This window comes from Myxocyprinus asiaticus, chromosome 4 (assembly GCF_019703515.2).
Source record: "Myxocyprinus asiaticus isolate MX2 ecotype Aquarium Trade chromosome 4, UBuf_Myxa_2, whole genome shotgun sequence".
NCBI lineage: Eukaryota > Metazoa > Chordata > Actinopteri > Cypriniformes > Catostomidae > Myxocyprinus > Myxocyprinus asiaticus.
In genome coordinates this window covers 45,940,281-45,964,297 of record NC_059347.1, presented here as the reverse complement: position 1 = coordinate 45,964,297, position 24,017 = coordinate 45,940,281, and the positions used below count along the sequence as shown (strand labels likewise).

The window sequence follows — 24,017 nt, the reverse complement described above, 5'->3', positions numbered from 1 at the left end:
AGCTGCCTAGCACTCTGAAAATTAAAATAATTGATGCCCACAAAGCAGGAGAAGGCTATAAGAAGAAATTTCATGTAGCCGTTTCCTCAGTTCATAATGTAATTAAGAAATGGCAGTTAACAGGAAAGGTGGAGTTCAAGTTGAGGTCTTGAAGTCCAAGGAAACTTTTAGAGAGAACTCCTCGTAGGATTGCTAGAAAGGCAAATCAAAACCCGTTTGACAGCAAAAGACCGTAAGGAAGATTTAGCAGACTCTGGAGTAGTGGTGCACTGTTCTACTGTGCAGCGACACCTGCACAAATATGACCTTCATGGAAGAGTCATGAGAAGAAAACCTTTCTTGCATCCTCACCACAAATTTCAGCGTCAGAAGTTTGCAAATGAACATCTAAACAAGCCTGATGCATTTTGGAAACAAGTCCTGCGGACTGATGAAGTTAAAATATAAAGTTTTGGCCGCAATGAGCAAAGGTATGTTTGGAGAAAAAAGGGTGCAGAATTTCATGAAAAGAACACCCCTCCAACTGTTAAGCACGGGGGTGGATCAATCATGCTTTGGGCTTGTGTTGATGCCAGTGGCACAGGGAAACATTTCACTGGTAGAGGAAAGAATGGATTAAATTAAATACCAGCAAATTTTGGAAGCAAACATCACACCATCCGTAAAAAAGCTGAAGATGAAAAGAGGATTGCTTCTACAACAGGATAATGAGCCTAAACACATCTCAACATCCACAATGGACTACCTCTTTTGCCATGGCCCTCACAGTCCCCCAACCTAAACATCACTGAAAATTTGTGGATTGACCTCAAAAGAGCAGTGCATGCAAGACGGCCCAAGAATCTAACAGAACTAGAAGACTTTTGCAAGGAAGAATGGGCGAAAATCCCCCAAACAAAAATTGAAAGACACTTAGCTGGCTACAAAAAGCTTTTACAAGCTGTGATACTTGCCAGGGGGTGTTACTAAGTACTGACCATGCAGGGTGCCCAAACCTTTGCTTTGGGCACCCTTTTCCTTTTTTGTTATTTTGAAACTGTAAAAGATGAATATATAAAAGTAAAATTGCTTAAAATATTAAAGAAATGTGTCATCTTTAACTTTAAGCCTTTTGGAAATCAGGCCATCTTTTGCTCGCTTAGCTATTCACAGCAACATAAATTTTGATCAGGGGTGCCTAAACTTTTGCATGCCACTGTACAAGTATATGGGTGTTTCCTCAACTTTTGGCACTTTTAGCACTGTGGATTTCTAGAAAGTAAAGTCTTGTTAAATATGTTCATACTCTCAATATTTTTTTTTATTTGTCTTCGAACAATGCCCAACAGTGTAATTACATGCACCACAGGAGATTTATGTTATTTTTTCTGAAAGTCATGAAAATCCCCATTACAGTGTCGTGTCCACCACCACATCTCAAATTCTGTGTTGTGTTTCATAGAATTCCGTGTTGGAAATTACATTTTTAACATTTTTGAAATAAAATGTCTTGCTAAGGCTAATTTCACAGCTAACATTTTATTTATCCTAAATTTACAAAATAAGGAATATTTAACACTTTTGTGTAATTTGGCAAAAATGTAGCTTGGTGGAAATGATACCCAGTAAAAATACTCTGCTGAAAAGTGATATTTACTTTGAATTTTCTTTGTTTTCTTCAAACATCACTTGTCATATATTTTACTGTACCTCAAGCATGCTCTTCACTGACACATTTGTCGACTTGGTAAACAAGTACACTAACATTTGAAAGAAAATGTATTAGGGTTAGGGCACAGCTGTAACAAAATGTTCTTTTCATTTTGTTGTGGAAATGACGACGCAACTGTGGGAGAGAGATCATTTTTGCACAATAAATACTGAAATGGTTTATGCTTACTTCACTCTTTGGTTAGATTATCATTGGTTTAAATTAGAGCCTGACCGATACCGATTTTAGAGGTGGAAAATTCACAGTTTTGGTACTTTTCAAATGTCTTTTATGTACAGATGTTATAGACTTTCAATATTAAACTATGAAAATCCATTATAATTATCTTTTTTTTTTTTTTTTTACGTTTAAACTAGTAAAAAACTATTGGCCGATGTTAGCCTTTCACAGATATATCGGTATCAGCATATATGTTTACCGATATGCGCAGATATGAAAACTTTTTTCAGAACATATAATGCAGAAAACAATGCTTTAGAATTGGTGTCATGACGTAGTTTGTCCAGCAGAGTGCGCGCCGACTCCACTATTTACACAGCTGAGCTGACGGTGGTTCTGCAGACAGTGCGGAGTTAAGCGATGCAGCGTTAAGTGGTGTGGAGTTAAGCGGTATCTAAGTTGCTAACTAGTTTGTTAAATACATACTGGAAAGTTAATAAATAATAGCCTAGTTTCCATCCATTTTCCGCGCTATTTTGTTATCGACAAAGTGAAAATGCATAAAATGTCTTCTGCCTGTTTCCATTCAAATGGCCTTTTATCGATAAAAATGGTGTGTGTGATGACGTTATGCCTAAAAAAACACTTTGTCACATAAGTTTTGGTTAACGCAAAAGAAATCTGCCCCAAGCTATTTCCATACAGAAATGTGTGTTTATCGCTAATTCGCCTCCCAGATGTCCCTAATTTTTTTTCCTCTGAAGTTTTGGTAAAATGGGGAGAGCATTGAGACTATTCATTGAAATTAGCCAGCTTACTGTCATTTTAATTTCACAAATAAAAGCAATCAGAAGAGGAGGAATTACAATCAAAAGGGAACAGTTGCCCTTCTAATAGGGCTGTAATATTGGTCCTGATGTTGCGCCTATTGTAGGTTGACACTGGTTCCGACCCGAAAGCGAATCGTCATGGCCCTGGTCAAGTTGGTAGCCTGTACCAAGTAGTGGGGAAACTTTAGGTCTTAGTATAAGGACCATCCATCGATGTGTATATGCCGTGTGCACAGCTATTAAAGAAAATTGATGCGGTGTAATATCAGGGTATACATATGATACATTCCTGATATTCAATAGGCTATTTTGAACAATCATCTAATCAAAAGCTTTTCCATCACAACTGCATTATGTCCCACATATTTGTCCAGCAACTTTTAACGACCAACTGAACTTGATTGTCATCTAAAATTAATTTTAGCGTCATAATGCAATTTACATTTTCTGAAGAAGCTCAGCAAATGCAATCCGAGTTAAAGAGGGTTACATTTAAAATATTTAAACATTTTAAAATGTTCAAAAGCTCATTTTCTGAAAGTTAACTCAGCATTGGACAAATAGTTCTGATAGTTTATAGTCTTGAAAAAAGTGCAGAACTTTCTGATAATGTAGCCGACTTTTTTTTTGTCTACAGAACAGGGTAAATCTAATTTAAGTTTGTGTAAAGAAAAGGCATATATAGTCTAAAAATCGAATTTTTATATATTTTTATGGTTTATTTTTTTAATTTAATGCTTTTTTTGTTTGGTAATTTATTTAATTTAATACAGAGAATTTTGCTGGCATTTTTTCAAAAGTAAGCTAAACAATAATTTTATAGATTGGGTTATATGTTAGTGTTCCAAAAAAGCACACTGATGTTTTTCTCCTAGTATTGTGTATTTATTTTTATTTTAAAACATCTTTGTGCACAGAAATGATATGTTTTTTGTATTGTGGGCTAATTCCGTGACTGCCGTCTATTATTTTGAATGGTGTGAAAAAGCAACTTTCAATAACTTTTCAAAATAAACGGATGTCTACCATGATTAAATTAACCGCAAAGAGTGGCCATTCATTTGTTCTCCATGCACTTGTCAGTGTGCATGATACGAGATATTTGTGTTGGCACTCTTGGAAGTGTCATGTTTGCAGCATTGGATCTATATGCCATTAAGATCAATGCATAATAACGTACAATAAATTGGCTTTCAAAGATATATACCTTGTCGTCATGATTAACACAGGCTAACGATTGGGGTAAATTCTGTCACGTGACACTACATTTTTATGTTAATGCCAATTTTCTTGACAAAAAGTGTTTCCAAACCAGTTGTTCGTGACATTTGAAGTATTGACATAGAGTTTATGCACTAGAGTTAAACGGAAAAATATTATGTCGACACTTTAGCGATAATTTACGTTTCCATCAGCTATATTTTGATGTGCTAAAACTTTTTTCGCAAAAAAATCCTTGGATGAAAATGTAGTTAATGACCCCATCATTTTCCCCGATATAGCTTATTTTTGAGCTGGAATGAAACAGACCTTTTCTATGTGGATTGTGCATCAGTTTTGCACCGATATGACTATGCAAAGGAACTCAGAAGGCTGCTTTCTTAAACAAATATTTTTATCAAAGAATATTTGACATTATTATTATACATTGTCAACAAATTCTAGAAATGAACTCTGAGAAAATAAAGAATAAATAAAAATACAATAAATAGCTAAATAAACATCAGAACTGTATGTTCAGTATCAGTCAGTTGCTGACCATTTAAATAAAGAATAAATTAAAATTATAGCTAAATAAAAATCAGTACTGTATGTTTAGTATCAGTCAATTGCTGACCATTTAAATAAAGAATAAATAAAAATAAGATAAATAGCTAAATTAACATCAGTAGTACTGTTTTGTATCAGTCAAATGCTGACTATTTTAATACGGCCAGTCAATTAGGGGCAGGTTGTAAAACAAGAAGCATTTACACCTGCCGAGTCAAGAGATAAACAGCAACAGCAGTGTTTTACCGTATTCTGCTATACAAGTTCAGGTGAAACGGTGGAAAACCAGACTTTTAAATATTATATTTTGTAAATGCAATGACTGGAATTGTTCAGTTGAAGGGACACCAAACTGCAAATCCTGAACAAAACAGTTTGGTGAATACATGTTTACACATTAGCTTCCACTCAGCTGACAATCAAAGTAGCTACGTGGTTAGCTAGTTAGCTATAAGCTCGTTGTCACAGAGAGTAAAAGATGGACTTTATTTACTTTCCAGCATTGCGTCTCACCAATTAGGTAACAACGTAGCGTGAAATCAACACTCAACAGACACAATCCACCACCGTACTGTTGTCTGCTGAGCTGCAAAAAGATGCTCTGCAAACTATAGCTGGCTAACATAGCAAACAGAAGTGATAAACATGAGTGACATGTTTGTCAGGGACAGGGTTAACGTTATATTAGTTATACTGAAAAGGAAAAATGATGGAGTCATTGTTTATTAACTTTCCAGTATGTATTTAACAAACTAGTTAGCAACTTACCGTGAAGACACCGCTTAACTCCGCACCGCTTAACACTGCATCGCTTAACTCTGCACTGTCTGCAGAACCACCGTCAGTCGGAGTCGGAGCGTGCTCATCTGGACAAACAATGTCATGACACCAATTCTAAAGCATTGTTTTCTTCATTATATGTTCTGAAAAAAAGTTTTCATATCTGCGCATATCGGTAAAAATATATGCCAATACCGATATATCTGTGAAAGGCTAATATAAACATATAGCACTAGTTTAAACATGTACAAATTTGTATTTTTATAATGGATTTTTGTAGTTTAATATTGAAAGTCTGCCTCTGGGACCAGCCTAAATCTATAACATCTGTACATAAAAGACATTTGAAAAGTACTAAAAATAAATGATGAAGGCCTGGTAAATGGTTTCAAATTAAGTTTCAAAGAGACCTTATAACAGAAAGAAAAAGTTAAAAAGTTTTAATAAGAATGAATCCCTGGCGCCATGCGAGGAGCGGACGTGTGAAGGGTGAGCTCTGCGCACTTTGCTAGTTTTATTACTATTTGTGTCATAAACCGGTGAGATTCGATACATCCTGTTCCATAACTGTTGCAGGAAGACAATATGTCAAAGAATTCAAAAACCTCAGGCTCTGGAGATATTAAATTCGGCCAGTGAGGTGAAAGAGATCCAGGGTCATTGGAAACATCTTAGTCTCAGATCACTCCCTAGTGAGTTTAGAGGTGTTGCCACATACTGAGAAAAATCATATAGTTGGCACTTTATTGTATCTCTTTTGCAAAATCCTGAATTTCAACAAATGTTAAAGGCTGAAATTAATGTTTATATGGAGACCAACTGGTCCTCAGGTGTCCTCTGTGGGCGTGGCTTGGGAGGCACTTAAGGTGGTTCTTAAGGGTCGGATCATACAGTATGCCTCATTCATCAAACAATCCAAAACATGAGAACTCATGGAGTTGGAAGGGAATATTAAAGGTGCTGAGGCAGAGCTGAAGCGCCGAATGTCATCTGATGGCTTCAGAGAATTGACCCGATTGAAATACAGATATAATACTATTTTGTCGCGGAAGGTGGAGTTTTGGCTATTCAGGGCAAGACAGATATACTTTGAGTCAGGGGACAAAGCAGGGGAGCTTTTGGCTAGATACATAAAGCACAGAGAGTCTTTTTCTACTATTCCCTCATTCAAATCTGCTGGTGGTGAAATATTTACCTCAGCCATTGATATTAATAATGCTTTTAAAGAATTTCATCTTGATTTTTATAGTTCCTTGTCTTCGTCTACTGATGAAGATATTAGAAACTTTGTGGAACCATTAAAACTCCCTAAACTGACGACTGAGCAAAAAAATAATCTTGTTTCTGAGATAACCTTGGAGGAGCTTGGCGAGGTAATTAAGGCCTTGCCTATAGGCAAGGCTCTGGGGCCAGATGGCTTTGCCGCTGAATTTTGTAGATCTTATGCTACAGAACTGGCTCCACTTTTGTTAGAAGTTTATACGGAATCATTAAAGAATGAAAAGTTTCCGCCAACCATGACACAAGCCCGTATCAGTCTGATTCTTAAAAAGGACAAAGATCCAAGCGAGTGTAAGAGTTACCATCCAATTTCCCTGATCCAGCTAGATGTAAAAATATTGTCAAAAATTCTGGCTAACCGATTAAGTAAAGTTATGACATCTCTTATACATATAGATCAGGTGGGGTTTATTCAGGGCCGCAGCTCTTCTGATAACATTAGGCGTTTCATCAATATCATGTGGTCAGTGGTGAATGATCAGACTCCGGTCGCTGCCATCTCACTTGATGCCGAAAAGGCATTTGATATGGTAGAATGGGATTATCTTTTTAAGATTTTGGAAATATATGGGTTCGGGAAAACTTTTATTGGATGGATTAATTTACTTTATAGACACCCGGGCGGCGGTACAAAAAATGGTCTAATTTCAGATTATTTTACTCTGGATCTTTCCCCCTTTTTGTTCTGTCTTGATCTGGAACTATTAGCAGCTGCGATAAGAAAGGAACACGATTTTACAGGGGTGGTGGCGAGAGGTATGAGCTTTTGCTTTACGCAGATTATATTTTATTATTTGTTTCCGACCCTACTAGATCTATGCCTTGCCTCCACAGAAATATGAATTCCTTTTCTAAGTTCTCAGGATACAGAGTCAATTGGTTTAAATTCGAAGCTTTGGCTCTGACAGCCCAGTAATGGCTTTCCAGCCAGGCTCCTTCCAGTGGCCCAAACAGGGCATTAAGTATTTGGGCATTTTATTCCCAGCAAATTTGTCTGATTTAATCAGAGTTAATTTTGACCCCTGAATAAAACGTTTTTCGAGTGATGTGGGCAGGTGGGCTTCATTACATTTATCTATGATTGGGAAGGTTAATGTTATTAAAATGAATTGTATTCATAAATGTAACTACATGCTGCAGTCTCTCTTATTTCAAGCAATTTAATAGCATAGCGAAGTCCTTCATTTGGAATGGTAAATGTCTTAGATTATATTTTAATAACTTACATAGGCCGATTGACAAAGTTGGGCTAGGCCTACCTAAGATTTTGTTTTATTATCATGCATTCGGTCTCAGGCATTTGGCTCATTGGTCGTTTCCAACTGAGAGAGGCCCTCCCTGGTTTTGTATTGAACAGGAAGTTCTTACCCCTATTTCGCCATTGCAAAGCCTTTTTTTTTATCAAACTAACCGGAGAGATTAAGTTACACCCCGTTATCTTGCATTTGCACTCGGTATGGACAAAAGTGTCCAGAGTGTTTAATTCAGACATTTATTTAAATGTTGCCACAAGTATATGGCTGAACCCTAGATTAAGTATTAATAAGTCCCCTTTCTGCTGGTCAGACTGGATTGTGAGGGGGGTTACTACACTCGGTGACCTATATGAGAGTGGAGTATTGAGATCTATTGAAAATCTGGTTCAACATTTTGGGATTCCCAGATCTCAGTTCTTTAGGTATTTACAGCTGTGCCACCTGCTCTGTACTGTTTTTGGGAGTAGCACACACCCCCCTAAATCGGCAAATAGTCTGGGAGAGGTGATTGCTGATTTTGGAAAAGGTCATGAGGCATCAGTGTATTACTCCCTGCTAATTCAGAGTCTGAGGGATGGAACTTCAGCTTCTTTTAAGAGATTATGGGAGAAAGATTTAAACTCGGTATTGGAGGAGGGAGTGTGGGCTAGGATTCTGAAGGGTGTCAGGTCTGCATCTAAAGATGCATGGGTTTGCCTTATGCAATTCAAGATTTTACATAGATTCTATTGGACCCCCTCAAGATTGTATAGGCTTGTTCTTAAAGACACACCCACCTGCTGGCGATGCCAATCAGAAGATGGAGACACAACCCATGTTTTCTGGGGGTGTGTTAAGATCCAAGAGTTTTGGTTGAAGGTTCTGAGTTTCATATGTGACGTTTTGGGCACTCAAATGTCATTTTACCCCAGACTCTGTATTCTGGGCGATGGGGCGGTCATAAATTTGGGGGGCAAACACATAAAAAATTGGGTCCTGACTAGTATTATGATTGGCAGGCAGATTATGTTAAGGGGATGGAAGTCAGATGGGGCTCCCTCATTTCCGGAGTGGTGTGCCGAGATGGGGAGGGTGGCAGCTTTTGAGGAGATGTCAAGCAGAAGGCTGGGGGTTCGAGATTTGTTTGTTAGGAAATGGGGCAGGTATTTGGTGTTTTTGGTGGACTCTCGGGGAGGGGCTGTGGAGGGAGAAGTTTAGTTTTATTTATATATGATTATATATATATATATATATATATATTGAGGGGTTTTTATTTTTTCTATTTGTTGTGTGTGCATTCTATTTGTGACCACAGGGGTGTTTGTTGGGGGTCAGAGTGGGGTTGGTGACTGGGGAGGGAGAGGGGTAATAGTGGGGGTTAAATGTTGACTCAATGGATATATGTTGTGTTTTTTCTTTGTTATATTTTTATTTGTCAATAAAAAAAAAATAATGAAAAAAAAAAACAAAAACAAAACACATATAAAATATAGTTATTGAGATCCTTAAAGGGATATACAATGTTATTAAGGTTGTAATAGGGTTATAGTATGTTTTAGAGGGCTGTAGCACGTTATTAAGGGAATTATGTTATTAATGGAATTATAGTGGTGTGGCGTGTATTTTAAATCCATTTTGTGTTCTCTCTGCAAAAGTAACATTAGATGCTGTATTAGAAGTGAGATTACTTTTTGCCACCCTGCTGATGCAGCATTCTGTGCAAACACTTGTGTCTTTAAATGTGTCTACTACATGTGTGTGTAGGTTCATACTGTATCTTTCAGGGTTTGCAGAGGGTATCTGCTCTCAACTGTGTGTGAGTGTATTTGCTTAGCTGTATGAGTGTTTGAGCATGTGTGTGTGATGATTTCTTACCTCTGGGCTCTCTGAGTAATGTGACATTTGCTTATATTTTTCTAATTTTTTCTTTCATGCCCACACGCCACCTTGTTCTTCATACTTGCTTTTTTGTTCTGTACTTCTGCAGGACACATTCTGGAACATTTTGCCCTTTTATTTCTTTTTCCTAAAATCTATTAACCACAAACCACCAGTTTGATCCTGTCATGCACTAACTGTCTCTTTCTCTCTTTTTCTCTCTACCACTCTCCCCTTATTTTTCTCTTTTTCCCTATCTCTTTTTCATTTCTAGAGACTGGTGTGTGTGGAAAGCAAAAGTCACTTGGAAATTAACAGTAATAATGTTATCCCCCCGGATGATGCAAATTTGTACAACCCCAATTCTGAAACAATTGGGACAGAATGCTAAAATGCTAATAAAAACAAAAAGGAGTGATTTGTAAATTATATTCACCCTATGCTATATTGAAAACTACAACAATACGTTATTTTTTATTTACTTTATGAATTATTATTATTTTATTTTTTGTTGTTGTTGGTGTTGTTGAACATATACACTCATTTCAAATCAAGATGATTGATTTGCAAATCAAAAAGATGAGCATTCTCCAAAAAAGTTGGGACAGTTGAGTGTGTACCACTGTGTAACATTACTATTTCTTCTAATAATACAAGTTTGCTCAGTTTAGCAAGCAGAATTTTCCCCCATTCATCCATTATCCAGGTCTTCAGCTGTGCAGTTGTATAGGGCCTGCGGTGTTGTATTTTGTGCTTGATATTGCACCACATGGTGGTTGTTGGTGTAGAAACCCGGGACGGAGAGGTGCGGCGACCTTGGTGTGCACACATGTTAAGTCTCCTGTGTGTTGCGGTTGTACAGAGATGGTTCCACCTCTAAAAAACTACCAACTTATTCTGAAAAATCGTGTTTTGTCCCGTATTTCCCCTCTCCTAAAATTTCTCTATCGCCTCTGCGGCTTTCTTAGTCATGTGAGTATTCTAATAAAATGTAGCCGAGGATACGGCTTGTAAAACCAATAAAATCATACCATGTTATTAAAGTACATGACTGGATTAAATTATCCAATCACAATCCCCTATCAATAGATGTCCAGTTAGTGAACTGATTGAAGAGACAGTATAAAGGAGCACACATGAAACTGCGGCTGGAAAAATGTCAAGGAAGCATGCATGTACATTTAATCTAAAAAAGGAGACACAGACAGAGCCTAGTAATGTGAGGTGTGAGATTTGTGGAGCTCGCTTTTCCATCGCCCATGGAGGCTGCACTGACATCGCGCAGCTTGTTCATACAAAAAAGCATGTGGATGCTGCTAAAAGTAAGTGTGCCACACCAATGTTAGCGATTCTTTTGTGAAGCAAAGTTCAGAATCTGACAAGGTGCACGCAAGTGAAGGACTTTTTGCTTATCATTCTGTTGTGCACAGCCATAGTTTTCGGTCGGCTGACTGCACTGCGAAATTGATCAAGAAATTGTATGATCCAAAATTTTCTTCTGCCCATACCATATCTGAAGCTGTCATATGCAACATACTCACTTTAGTGCAGCTGGACTGTTCGAAATTACTGCAGCATGGCAACACACGTTTCCTCTCTCTTGGTCCAGCTCTTGAAAGAATACTACACATTTTCAATGGTTTGCTTGCATACTTTTTTCTCAAGAAAAATGCCCAAAGATTCTAAGAGACATTTTCAGCGATCCTTGCACTAAACTTTGGATTGGCTTCACACTCAAGCAAACAGCCACTTTTAACTGTGCACTGGAGATAGTAAAGCAAGACCACATATCAGCCACAGAAGTGGCTTTGCACATTCATGACCTGAAAAAAGCCTTGCAGGCCAGGCTGGAGGAATCATTCATACCCTCTGACATTAAAAAGCAGTTGGATGCCCTGGTTGAAGCTGGTGACATGTGAGCAGATGATTTCTTTTGTGCAGTGATTGGTGGATTACCTCCAAAATTGGAACCGCTCATTGGAGAACACAGAAAAACTTGAGTGGGCCCTAATGAGAGACATCCTTGAATGGAAAGACATTCAGAGCAGCCTCGAACACTTCTACTCCAGAATCACCACTCTCAGTTTGATTGACGAAACCTTGCTCTTTGATGAGTGGGCTTGCTTGAAAAATATTGTCACTCTTCGCATCACTGAGTGGAACATGAACAAGATGGCCGTGTCTGAGAGATGGACAGATGTTTTTCGTGAGCTGGAGAGCAAGACCATCAACTTCAGAGTCTTAGCCAAGGTCACTGAGCATATTAACCTCCCTCACAATCCACTCTGTCCAGCAGAAAGGGGACTTATTAATACATAATTTTGGGATCAGCCATATGCTCAAGGCAACATTGAAATAAATGTCCAAATTAAACACTCTGGACACTTTGTCCATACCCAGTGCAAATGAGAGATAACGGGGTGTAACTTAACTTCTCTGATTAGTTTGATAGAAAGGCTTTGCAATGGTGAAATAGGGGCAAGAACATCCTGTTCAATACAAACCCAGGGAGGGGCTCTCTCAGGTGGAAGTGACCAATGAGCCAAATGTCTGAGACCGAATGCATAATAATAAAACAAAATCTTGGGTAGACCTAGTCCACCTTTGTCAATTGTCCTATGCAACTTACTGAAATGTAATCTTTACCATTCCAAATGAAGGACTTCGCTATGCTATCAAATTGCTTGAAATAAGAGAGAGGGACATCTACAGGAAGAGATTGTAGCAGGTAGTTGAATTTTGGAATACAATTCATTTTAATATCATTAACCTTTCCAATCACAGATAAATGTAATGAAGCCCACCTGCCCACATTGCTCAAAAACCTTTTTATTAAAGGGTCAAAAATAATTCTAACTAAATCACCCAGATTTGCTGGGAATAAAATACCTAAACACTTAATGCCCTGTTTGGGCCACTGGAAGGCACCCGGCTGAAAAGCCGTTACCGGACAGTATGCTGTCAGAGCCAAAGCTTCGGATTTAGACCAATTAACACTGTATCCTGAGAACTTAGAAAAGGAATGAATAATTCTGTGGAGGCAAGGCATAGATCTAGTAGAGTCGTTGATAAATAATAAAATATCATCTGTGTAAAGCAAAAGCTTATGCACCACACCTCCTGCCACCACCCCTGGAAAATCATCCTCCTTTCTTATCGCGGCTGCTAATGGTTCCAGAGCAAGACAGAACAATAATGGGGAAAGAGGGCAACCCTGCCGAGTGCCCCTATCCAGAGTAAAATAATCTGAAATTAATAAATTTGTTTGTACTGCCACTACAAGGTGTCTATAAAGTAACTTAATCCAACCAATAAAAGTATTCCCGAACCCATACATTTCCAAAATCTTAAAAAGATAGTCCCATTCTAACATAGCAAATGCCTTTTCGGCGTCAAGTGAGATAGCAGCGACCGGAGTCTGATCATTTGCCACTGACCACATGATATTGATGAAATGCCTAATGTTATCAGCAGGGCTACGGTCCCGAATAAACCCCACCTGATCTATATGTATAAAAGATTTCATAATTTTACTTAATCAGCTAGCCAGAATTTTTGACAATATTTTAATGTCTAGCTGGATCAGGGAAATTGGACTGTAACTCTTACACTCGATTAAAACTTTGTCCTTTTTAAGAATCAGACTGATCCGGGCTTTCGTCATGGTTGGTGGAAGCTTTCCTTTCTTTAATTATTCCGTATAAACTTCTAGCAAAAGTGGAGCCAATTCTGTAGCATAAGATCTAAAAAACTCAGTGGCAAAGCCATCTGGCACCAGAGCCTTAATTACCTCGCCAAGCTCCTCCAGTGTTATCTCAGAATCACGATACGTTTTTTACTCAGCCGTCAGTTTAGGAAGTTCTAATGGTTCCACAAAGTTTCTAATATCATCATCAGTAGACGAAGACGTGGACTATAGAGATCAAGATAGAATTCTTTAAAAGCATTATTAATATCAATGGCCGAGGTAATATTTTACCACCACCAGATTTCACTGAGGGAATGGTAGAAAAAGACTCTCTCTGTTTTTTATATATCTAGCCAGAAGTTTTCCTGCCTTGTCCCCCGACTCAAAGTATGACTGTCTTGCCCTGAATAGCCAAAACTCCACCTTCCGCGACAAAATACTATTATATCTGTATTTAAATTGAGTCAGTTCTCTGAGGCCATCAGATGACATTTGGTGCTTCAGTGCTTTTAATATTCCCTTCCAACTCCACGAGTTCTCATGCTTCAGATTTTGTGGTGAATGAGGCATACTGTATGATCCGGCCCCTGAGAACCACCATAAGTGCCTCCCAAGCCACGCCCTCAGAGGATACTGAGGACCAGTTGTTCTCCATATAAACATTGATTTCAGCCTTTAACATTTGTTGGAATTCAGGATTTTTCAAAAGGGATACAATAAAGTGCTAACTATATGATTTCCTTTCTCTGTGGCAACACCTCTAAACTCACCAAGGCATGATCTGAGACTAAAATTTTTCCAATTGAGCAATCAACAACAGATGACAACAGGGACTTAGATATATTTAAAAAAAATCTGTTTTAGAATAAATCTTATGGATTGATGAAAAAATGTATAGTCCCTACCAAATGGGTTCAAAAGTCTTGAAATATCTGTAAGACCAAGATTTTTACACATCCTGTGAAGCGTCAATGTTGCTCTAGGGGGCTTGCACACTTTTACTTCACTATGATCAAGGACTGAGTCCATCAAAAGATTAAAGCCAGCGGCTTGCAACATCCCTTCAAGATCAATAAAAAAGCCCTGATCATCAACGTTAGGTGCTTAAATATTAGCCAAAACCAACCTTTGCCCCAGAATTTCTGCTAAAACTATAATGATTCTCCCTAATTTGTCTTTAATCTGTTTGAGACATTTGAATTGTAGATGTTTACTTATCAGTGTAATGACTCTCCTGCTCTTACTTGAGCCAGCACTAAAGAAAACATGTCCACCCTATATTTTCCCAAATTTTTCAGCATTCTGCGGGGAAAGATGCGTTTCTTGAAGAAACATTGTATCATATTTCTTACGCTTAAGAAGAGAAATAACCATCTTTCTTTTTATGGGGTGCCCCAACCCATTCACATTCCACGAGAGACAGGCCACTCATATTAACATTTAACATTTTGACATATGAGAAAAAATAGATTGTGTGTCAAAAACAAAATTATAAAGACACATTCCAACATTAGTGCAACAATCAAACTCCAAACTTCTCCCAGAACCAAACAAACAGAAAGAAGAAAAATGTGTGCATTAACCGCATGCACAACAGTGTCAACTGGCATCCATCCCTCTAAACTCAAACAGTCCATGTATGCCTACGAGAGCCCCCGTGACAACTTTGCTGTCAGATTGCTCAAGTCCGGTGTTTCTATACAAATTTTGTGAGACAGAATTACACAACAAAAGATCATTTATAAAACAAACTCCAGCCAATAGGAGGCATAAGTACAAAGCACGTGCAGAGTCATCCACAAAACTGTCCCGAAGGAGTGTTACTCCACAAAACAAACTCCAGCCACTAGGCGGAACCAGCACAAAAAGAAACAAAAAAGGCGCTCAGTTTCCTCGAACAGTCAAGTGAATGTACAGTGAGTCGGTCCACACGGCTGCAACGTGAGTACCAAAAATAACTCACTCCACTGACTTTATGAAGTACATCGCTTGCTGTGGGCATGTGAATGTTTTACGGCCATCCTTAGCATCTATTCTCAATTTGTCCGGGAACATCAGTGCAAAAGCGACCTTCCGTTGATGTAAGTGTTTCTTGTATTCCTTGAATTGATCACGTTTCTCTCTTGTCAAATTCGCAAAGTCTGGGAACAAGAAAATGCTATAGTTCTTCCAAAAATGCCTTCCTTTACTCCTCACCTCGCGTAACACAAGATCTTTATCGGATGATCTCAGAAATTTGGCCAGAATTGATTGAGGCCTGTCTCCCTCAGCGGATCGCAGAGCCGGAACCCTGTGAGCTCGCTCGATTTCCAGCTTATGGCATGTTATGTCAAGCAGATTCAGAAAGAGCCCATCAGGAATTTCACAATATCCTTACCCAATTCGGATGTTATTCCGCTGGCTACGGTTCTCCATGTCCTCCAACTTCTCCCAGACATGCTCCAAATCCACCTTGGTTGCTGGTGGATTAGCAGATAATTCCCTCTCCGATGACTCCAGATAATCGATCTGTTTCTCGACATCCCCCACTCTTGAACCACCTCAGAGAATTTCATCTGCATGGTAGTGATCGATCGACGTATTACAGCAAGATCCTCCAAGTCAGCAACGACCTTCGTCAGCATTCCCGACATGTTCAACATCTCTCGCCGAATTTCTTCGACCAGATTGGCTCCCTGGCTCTGGGCCTTCTCTGGGGTGTCAGCTGGAGCACGTAAGTGTCTTTTAATGTCTCCAGAGCCTGAGGATTTTGAATTCTTTGATATATATTATCCTCCTAGAACAATTATGGAACAGAGTGTATCGAATCTCACCTGTTTATGTCATTAATAGTGTTAATACTAGCAAAATGCGCAAAGCTCGCTGTTCACACGTCCGAACCTTGCATGGCGTCACGTGACTCCCCCTTGAGTAGTGTTTTTAATACTCAAGTAGCTGGTGCAGAACTAATAATCGATTGCTCAATTACTTGTTCACGTCCCTAGTATGGGGGTTAACCATTAATGCAGAAAGATACAGTATGTAAAAATTTTGGAGCAACATATGTTGCCATCCAGATGCCATCTTTTTTAGGGACATCCCTGCATTTTCCAGCAGGACAATGCTAAACCACATACTGGTGCATTATGAAGTGCACAATACGGCAACGAAGGCCCTGTACAATTGTGCAGCTGAAGACCTGCATAATGGATTGATGGGGGAAAATTCTGCATGCTAAACTTAACAATCTTGTCTTCAGTGCCCAAACGATTCAAAAGTGTTATTGGAAGAAATAGTGTTACCTGTTCTGACCCATAAAATAATTGTTATTGCTCTACCCTGTTTTGACTTGAATAAAATCAGTTAATGTAGTGTGAATTATATTATAAATTTGTGAATCGTATTTTGTGAATATATTATTTTTGATACCATTCTGGCTCAATAATAAACTTTTATACAGTATATAGTAGGTTGCCTGACAAACATTTTTTTACAGTGTAGCTGAAGAGAAGTCAGTCAACTGTAGTTGTCTGCTGTCAGTCTAGTGACATGATTGCCAGATTCAGAAACATTTGCAGTTTATCTTTTAATAATTTAGATGACAAATGCATTTAGGGTATTTTAAGATAAATTAATTAAAAGCCATTTGAGTTGGATTTTATGCACAGAAGATGTTTTACTTGCCATATTTGTCATAATTGCTTCATTTCTGTTAACGGGCCATTGTCTGTTCAGATTCTTTTTAAAGACACATACATATAGACACACACATATACACAAGCACACACACTCTGCGTGTTTGTGAGAATCATGTGAGCATGATGATGGATTTGATTATAGCTTTCAGGAACAGTCGGATCCATGAGCACGATGAGTAGAGACATCATCATTACAACTACAGAGATCTGACAGCCAACTGCAGCTGTGACTGTTCCGGTCACACACACACACACACACACACAGTTTGCACATGCACACATATACAGGATATACATACTCAAATAAACAGCTGCATATTTTCACAGAAACACATCAATGCATTTTTCATTGATTATATCAAAGTTTAAAGCTGCTTTTGGTCATTTCTGAGCAGTGGTTGACTGATTTATCACCGAGGCCGATAAATCGGCTGATATTTGGAATTTTTTAGTTATCGGCATTTGTCGATAAATATTCCCATTTGGCCGATTTGTTTCTTGTGGGCACTGCTTGCATGTGAAGTGACTGAGACATGTAAACGACATGTAAACGATCAGTCACAGTTCGTTTTGTTGTGACGTGCCATCATGTTACTACAATAAAAAAACAGTGTGCAACGTAGTGTCATTTAAACGGTCCACATATCAGAGTCGTGGCAGATGTGTTTGAGCTCATAATGTTAAAGTGCTCGCCTGTTTCATTCTCCCTCTCTCCTCAACAGTTCCCTGTAACTTTTAACTGTCTTATAATAAAAAGGCAAATATCAATAAAACTAATATCATATACCGTCTGCGAATATGCACATATCTCTTTTAAACTGATGTAATAAACCAATCTCACACAACTTGAGCAAATCCAGCATTCTGTAGAGCGCTCATATATCTTCCTCTAAAGCACGTATTCTAACAGCCTCTCCTCAGCAGTCCCCTGTTACTTTTAACTTTCTTTTCTAATGATAAAAGGCAAACACATTATATTATATACCGTCTGCCAATATGCAAATATGCAGATATCTCGTTTAAACAGATGTCATTCATGAACCTCATGAAAATCCAGTGTTTTTTCTCATTGAGCGCTCATCTGATATCTTCCTCTGAGTCGCATATTCGATCAGCCAGAATCAAAACTTCAGGATCGGGATCAAAAGTTCCTCTGATTCACAAATCATGACAGTCAGTCCATGACAAGCAGGTGATCCAGGCCATATAAACTGTCAGGCTGCTTGTTCTGGATCTGCACGAGCACGTGAGTGCAACTTCAGAGTAAAAGCACTTCATGTGCGCTATAAGTAAATGCCATATTCACTATACACTGTATGTACAATTTGTTTGATTTGGTATTTTTTGAGAAAATGCGATTGTTAATGCGCACATGGCATCCATGATGTGTACTGTTATTTCCTTCTTCCTAATATAGTAACAATTTCTTCATGGGAAAATTATTATTAAAATTTGATGACTAAACAGAAATCAGAAAAACTGCTATATGCTATTTAAAACTACAATATTTTTTTTTTTAGATTATTTTTTACAAAGTTAAAGTTTTGTGTGAAATTAAATTTAGTGCTAAATAATAGTTTCTAATATTTTTTTAGCAATTTTATGTTTTTGTTATTTACTATATTAAACCATGTGATATTTCGGCATTGTATCGACCTACCGGCCACACTGCTCTCCTGATATCGGCCATTAAAAACCCATTCGGTTGATCACTATTTCTGAGCCACTAGTGGCATCAGATGGAATTGCAAACAGGTTTCCAAACAGGTTTCCCGAACACTCCCCCCAACAGTCCCTGTGATTTAAAGTGTCTGCTTGTTTTTGAGTGTGTTTGTCATTGTTTATCTGATGTTTGTGTATCTTAATATAAATTTTCTCTTGTTTTGTCTCTCTGTCTGGCAGTCTGTTCTCAGTTCTCAAGAGGTGTATATGCAATATTTGGATTCTATGACAGGAGGTCAATGAACACATTAACATCATTCTGCGGAGCTCTGCACACCTCCTTTATCACTCCATCTTTTCCCACGGACACAGATGTGCAGTTTGTCATGCAGATGAGGCCAAGCCTCCGAGGGGCGCTGCTCAGCTTGCTTTCTCATTACAAATGGGAGAAATTTGTCTACCTGTACGACACTGATAGAGGTGAGTTTACACAAACACTCATACATATACAGTACTGTGCAAAAGTCTTAGGCACATAAGATGTTTCACAAAAGCATTTGTCTTAAGATGGTTATTTATATCTTCAGCTTTAGTGTGTCAGTAGGAAATATAAATGTTAGACTCCCAAACATTAATTTTGCAAATAGAAAATATTAGAATAGAAGAACAGGGAGCCCTGCAACAGATGTCAAGGTCCCCACAAATCCCCCCACTGAACATCATGTCAGTCTGAGATTACATAAAGAGACAGAAGCAATTGAGACAGCCTAAATAGAAGAACTGTGGCAAATTCTCCAAGAAGCTTGGAACATCCTATCTGCCAACAACCAAGAAAAACTGTGTCCAGGTGTACCTAGGAGAATTGGTGCTGTTTTAAAGGCAAAGGTGGTCACACCAAATATTGATTTAGCCTTTTTTTATGTTTACTGGACTTTGTATGACATTAAGTGATAAATGAAAACTATTTATGTCATTATTTTTGAAGACATTTGCACACACACTCACACACAGAAAAACTCACAATCATACTTTCACACGGATACTCTGTTAGACATATACAGTTGCAGGTAAAAGTATGTGAACCTATTCTGCATAAATTGGTCAAATTTGTTTTGATCTTCAACTATGCCACAACAATAGACAAAGACAGTCTACTTAAAAAAAAACAAAAAAAAAACACAAAATTATGCCTTTTCAAATCTTTATTGAACACCCTGTGTAAACATTCACAGTTCAGAATGAAAAAAGTATGTGAATCTCTAGGCTTATGAGTCCAAACAATGAGACGAGATTGTAGGTGTTGTTCAGAACTGTCCTGCCCTATAAAAAACACTCACAAATATGCTGTTTACAAGAAAGTATGCTTGATGTGACCATGCCTCGAAAAAAATATATTTCAGAAAACCTTAGATTGAGTATTGATTTATAAAGCTGGGAAGGGTTACAAAAGTATATCTAAAAGTATTAATGTTTATCAGTCCACTGTAAGACAAATTGTCTATAACATAATATAACATACTTTTTCATGAAACTGTACATGTAAATACTCAAATAAATTAAAAATAGCTCATAGCGTCATTCATAAGTCACTACACTCATGAAAATCAGCTTCCAGCACAACCACTTTTTGTTGTTGTTGTACAAATCCTGCTAAAGTAGGAAATGTTACCATTTTTATTAGACAGGTAGTAGGATAGCACAGTAAAACACTGATATATAGTGGAGGACAGGTTTCATCTGTGTGTGTTCCAGAACACCTGACGGGCATACAGCCAACAATCAAATACTCTTCTAAGTTTGTTTACTCTGAAGAGATATTTTACTGGGACAGCTTTGTTATGAAAGGTTTAACAAGACAGACAATATTTTGTTTTCTCCAGGGGTCTTCGTTAATGGATTAAACGTCACAATATCTGTGTATTTACAGTTAAAAGTCACTTAGATTTAAAAGAAACCTCCACCACAACAACTTTTCCTGAGGTTTAACAGTTGCTGCATTAGTTATGACTGTTATTGCATGTAAATGTTTTTATTGACTGTGCATAAGAGAACCAAGATAGAGACAAAAGGGTCAGTAGAGGACACGTAGAGGACATATACAGTACATGCATAATAATAAATATCAGTGTGAAAAATATGCAAAAAATATGCAGAAATGTACGTACTAAGGTAATGTTTTTTACAGTGCATGTGGGCGTGAAGACAATCAGAAAAGAGTGAGAACTATAGTAAAGTCATATTTTATGGCATAAAAACAAGACAATAATCATTAGCAGTAGTGAATATCCTTTTAGCATATTATTTGTGTATTGAAAGGGTATGAGATCAGTTTGAGAGCTCTGAAGAGGTGTGTCTTCAGGCTTTGTTTGGATTAATAGCTTTTCTGGCAGTCATTGGGACTTCCATACCACCAAAGAAAAGCAAAGATTTCTGGACCTGGACTGTCAGGAAGCCTTCATCTGGAGAAATGATGGGAGTAGTTAGCCAGAAGTGGCCTCCATAGCGATGGATGAAGAATTGATTATAGTGGTGGGCTGGACCATTGACAGCAGTGCAGGTCAGGAAAAAATATCTTCAATTGATTTCTAGATGACCTGAAGACATGACCATGTAACATGCCATTAAATCTGGATGTTGAAGACAAGCAAAGCTGGAGCATCGTGGATGGGATGAAGTTGGACATACAGTAATATACATGTAGATGCTGGCAGTCCAGCAAGGGGGGTCATGTTGTTGCTTAGCCGGCCTGAATAAGGAGCTAAGTGGAACAGTTTTCGAGGAAAGGCCTTACTTGCCTTTTGAAGTGTCAGGACCTTGGAGCTATAATGTGGTCCACAATGAGGTGCTGATAAACTTTGAGAACATCAAGAATTTTCAACAAGATTAGACTTTTGATTCTACTCAGTCATGATAAACATGCCTAGCTGAGGCTCAAATTTAATGTGTTTGGTGAGCAGAAAGAAGAGATGGAAGAAATCATAGTACAGTACCCTACTGTTTCATTTCTGTTTTCATGTTACATGAAATTGGAGGTGATTGAAGAGGTAGCACTGTATAACAATAGCTGTTCTCAAATGTCCATATTCCAAGAAAAGTACTCTATGTACTATGAATAATACAGTCAGATAGTATCGATCTCCTACCACCCTTGAAATTATCCACCACAGTCAGAAGGAAGTTGGGCTGGTGGTGCTGGTCTCTTGCATCATACATTACAAGGCCAAAAGAATCTGAACACCTGAACAACACACCCATATGTGTTTGTTAAAATATATCCATTTCAAAACAGTTGAAACTATAAGGAGTTGGTCTTCCCTTTGCTGCTATAATAGTTTCTACTCTTCTGGAAATTATTTCCACTAGATGTTGAAATATGGCTGCAGGGATATGCATCCATTCAGACAGAAGAACCTCAGTGAGGTCAGGCAATGAAGTTGGGGGATGGTTCTGGTTCAGAGTTTCCATTGCAATTCATCCCAAAGGGGTTCAGTGGGGCCTGGGCTTTGCGCAGATCAGTCAGGTTCTTCCACACCAGTCTCAGTAAACCATTTTATTGGTGGCATTGAAAGAGCCACATCTAAATTCACTGAGCTCTTTGGTACCCTCCATTCTACAACTCCAAATCCAAACAATTTGGGACAGCATGGAAAATGCTAATGAAAACAAAAAGTAATGATTTGTAAATTCTGTTCACCCTGTCCATATTTAAAGCACTACAACAACACATTATTTGATGTTTTACCTTGTGAATTTAACAGATGTGCAAGTTACTCATGCCATGGGCGCCTACACACCCCCATACTGTACCATGAGCTTTTGGACCTGATGCTGATAACAGCTGGTGTGGTCCTTTTACTCTTTGGCCCGGATAACATGACGGCTGTTTTTTCCAAACTCTATTGAACTCTGTGGACTTGTTGGACCACAAAACACAATTCCACTGTTCTGCTTTCAATCTCAGATGAGACTGAGTCCGGTGGCGCTTCTGGACAGTGTTTATGTATGGTTTATTCTTTGCATAGTAAAGCCTTAACTTGCATCTGTGGATGCAATGGCGAGTGGTGTTGACCGAAGGTTTACCGAAGTATTCCAGAGCCTACAGTATGTCATGATATCTAGAGATTAGAGATGAATGACCGTTTTTAAGACAGTGACATTTGAAGGATTGGAGATCACTTGCATTCAGAAGTGGTTTTCCAACAGGACAACGGTAAACCACATACTGCCCGGATTACAAATGTATCGCTGCCAAGGCAGAAAGTATGGGTGCTAAATTGGCCTGCCTGCTGTTCTAACCTGTCTCCAATTGAGAATGTATGACGCAATATACAACAGCTAGTTCCGGTCCTCGAATCTGATTGGACGAGAGACGTTCCATGAGCACCGATGGTCTCACACCATCAGCACTCTGACGCTTCACTCTGTATCACTTGTGTTCGTGCCGTTCTAAACTAAAGTGTAAGAGCAGTGCATATGTGTTAAGAGCTACTGTATGTGTCTCTTTTTACATGTATTATTTTACATTACATATGTTAGCCAGCAGGTGGTGGCAAAAGATAATTTTTGTGTGTAATATGAGCCACTTAGGTGACGTGAAGTGAACCCGCGTCAGCCAGTGTATTAATACTACACTACTAAAGCTAGGAAATAGCTTTAAACGGCTTTAAACTAACAACTTCAGCATTACGGCTCATCACAGCTGAGAGACACAACAGACTGATTAATTACAGAACTCAAGGCGCTTTCCTCTTACCAGAATTTCCAAACTGCAGAGGACGTGGTGTTTAAAATGGCGGAGGACATTACGATTTCTATAGTGAATGACTCTTGCGCACCGGCTACCGCAAAATAGGGACAAATACCCCTGCTTTGGCGGCACAGCAGTGCTGATGTAGGGCCATATCGCACTCTTGCTCGTGCGATATTGCTTAATTATGTAGTGCAAAATATGGCAATGAAGGCTCTGTACAATTGTGCAGCTGAAGTGTTATTAGAAGATTATTACACAGTAGTAAACACTCACACTGTCCCAACATTTTTGAGTGTGTTGCAATCATCTGACAGTCCTGCAGGAATTTGTGATCGCAAGAATTTATGCAAATTCATCCAATCTCTGATTTCTTTTTTTCAGTAAATTGCAATTTTGTCTAATATCCGCAATTTTTCAGCATAAACTGTGAATCTCAACCGATAATTGGATCGCATTTCTCCATATTGGCAGCGGCAAAACAAGTGCTCAAAAAGCTTGAAGCAATCAAGACATACTAAACTGCACAGCCACCATTGTATAATCTCCACAGTAACAGAGTAAGCGACTCCTTATCTCCTCTGTGTCACTGCTTGTCA

At 38.4% G+C, this 24,017-nt stretch overlaps 1 protein-coding gene across 2 annotated transcripts in view; it reads left to right on the top strand.

Annotated features, from left to right (window-relative positions):
• Positions 1-24,017, top strand: part of LOC127431941 (glutamate receptor 3-like) — a 90,146-nt gene that overhangs the window by 3,730 nt on the left and 62,399 nt on the right. For both annotated transcript variants that reach the window (XM_051682615.1, XM_051682606.1), the window contains exon 3: positions 18,912-19,151. In XM_051682615.1, the coding sequence (XP_051538575.1) occupies positions 18,912-19,151 (240 nt within the window). The remainder of the gene's footprint in view (positions 1-18,911; positions 19,152-24,017) is intronic.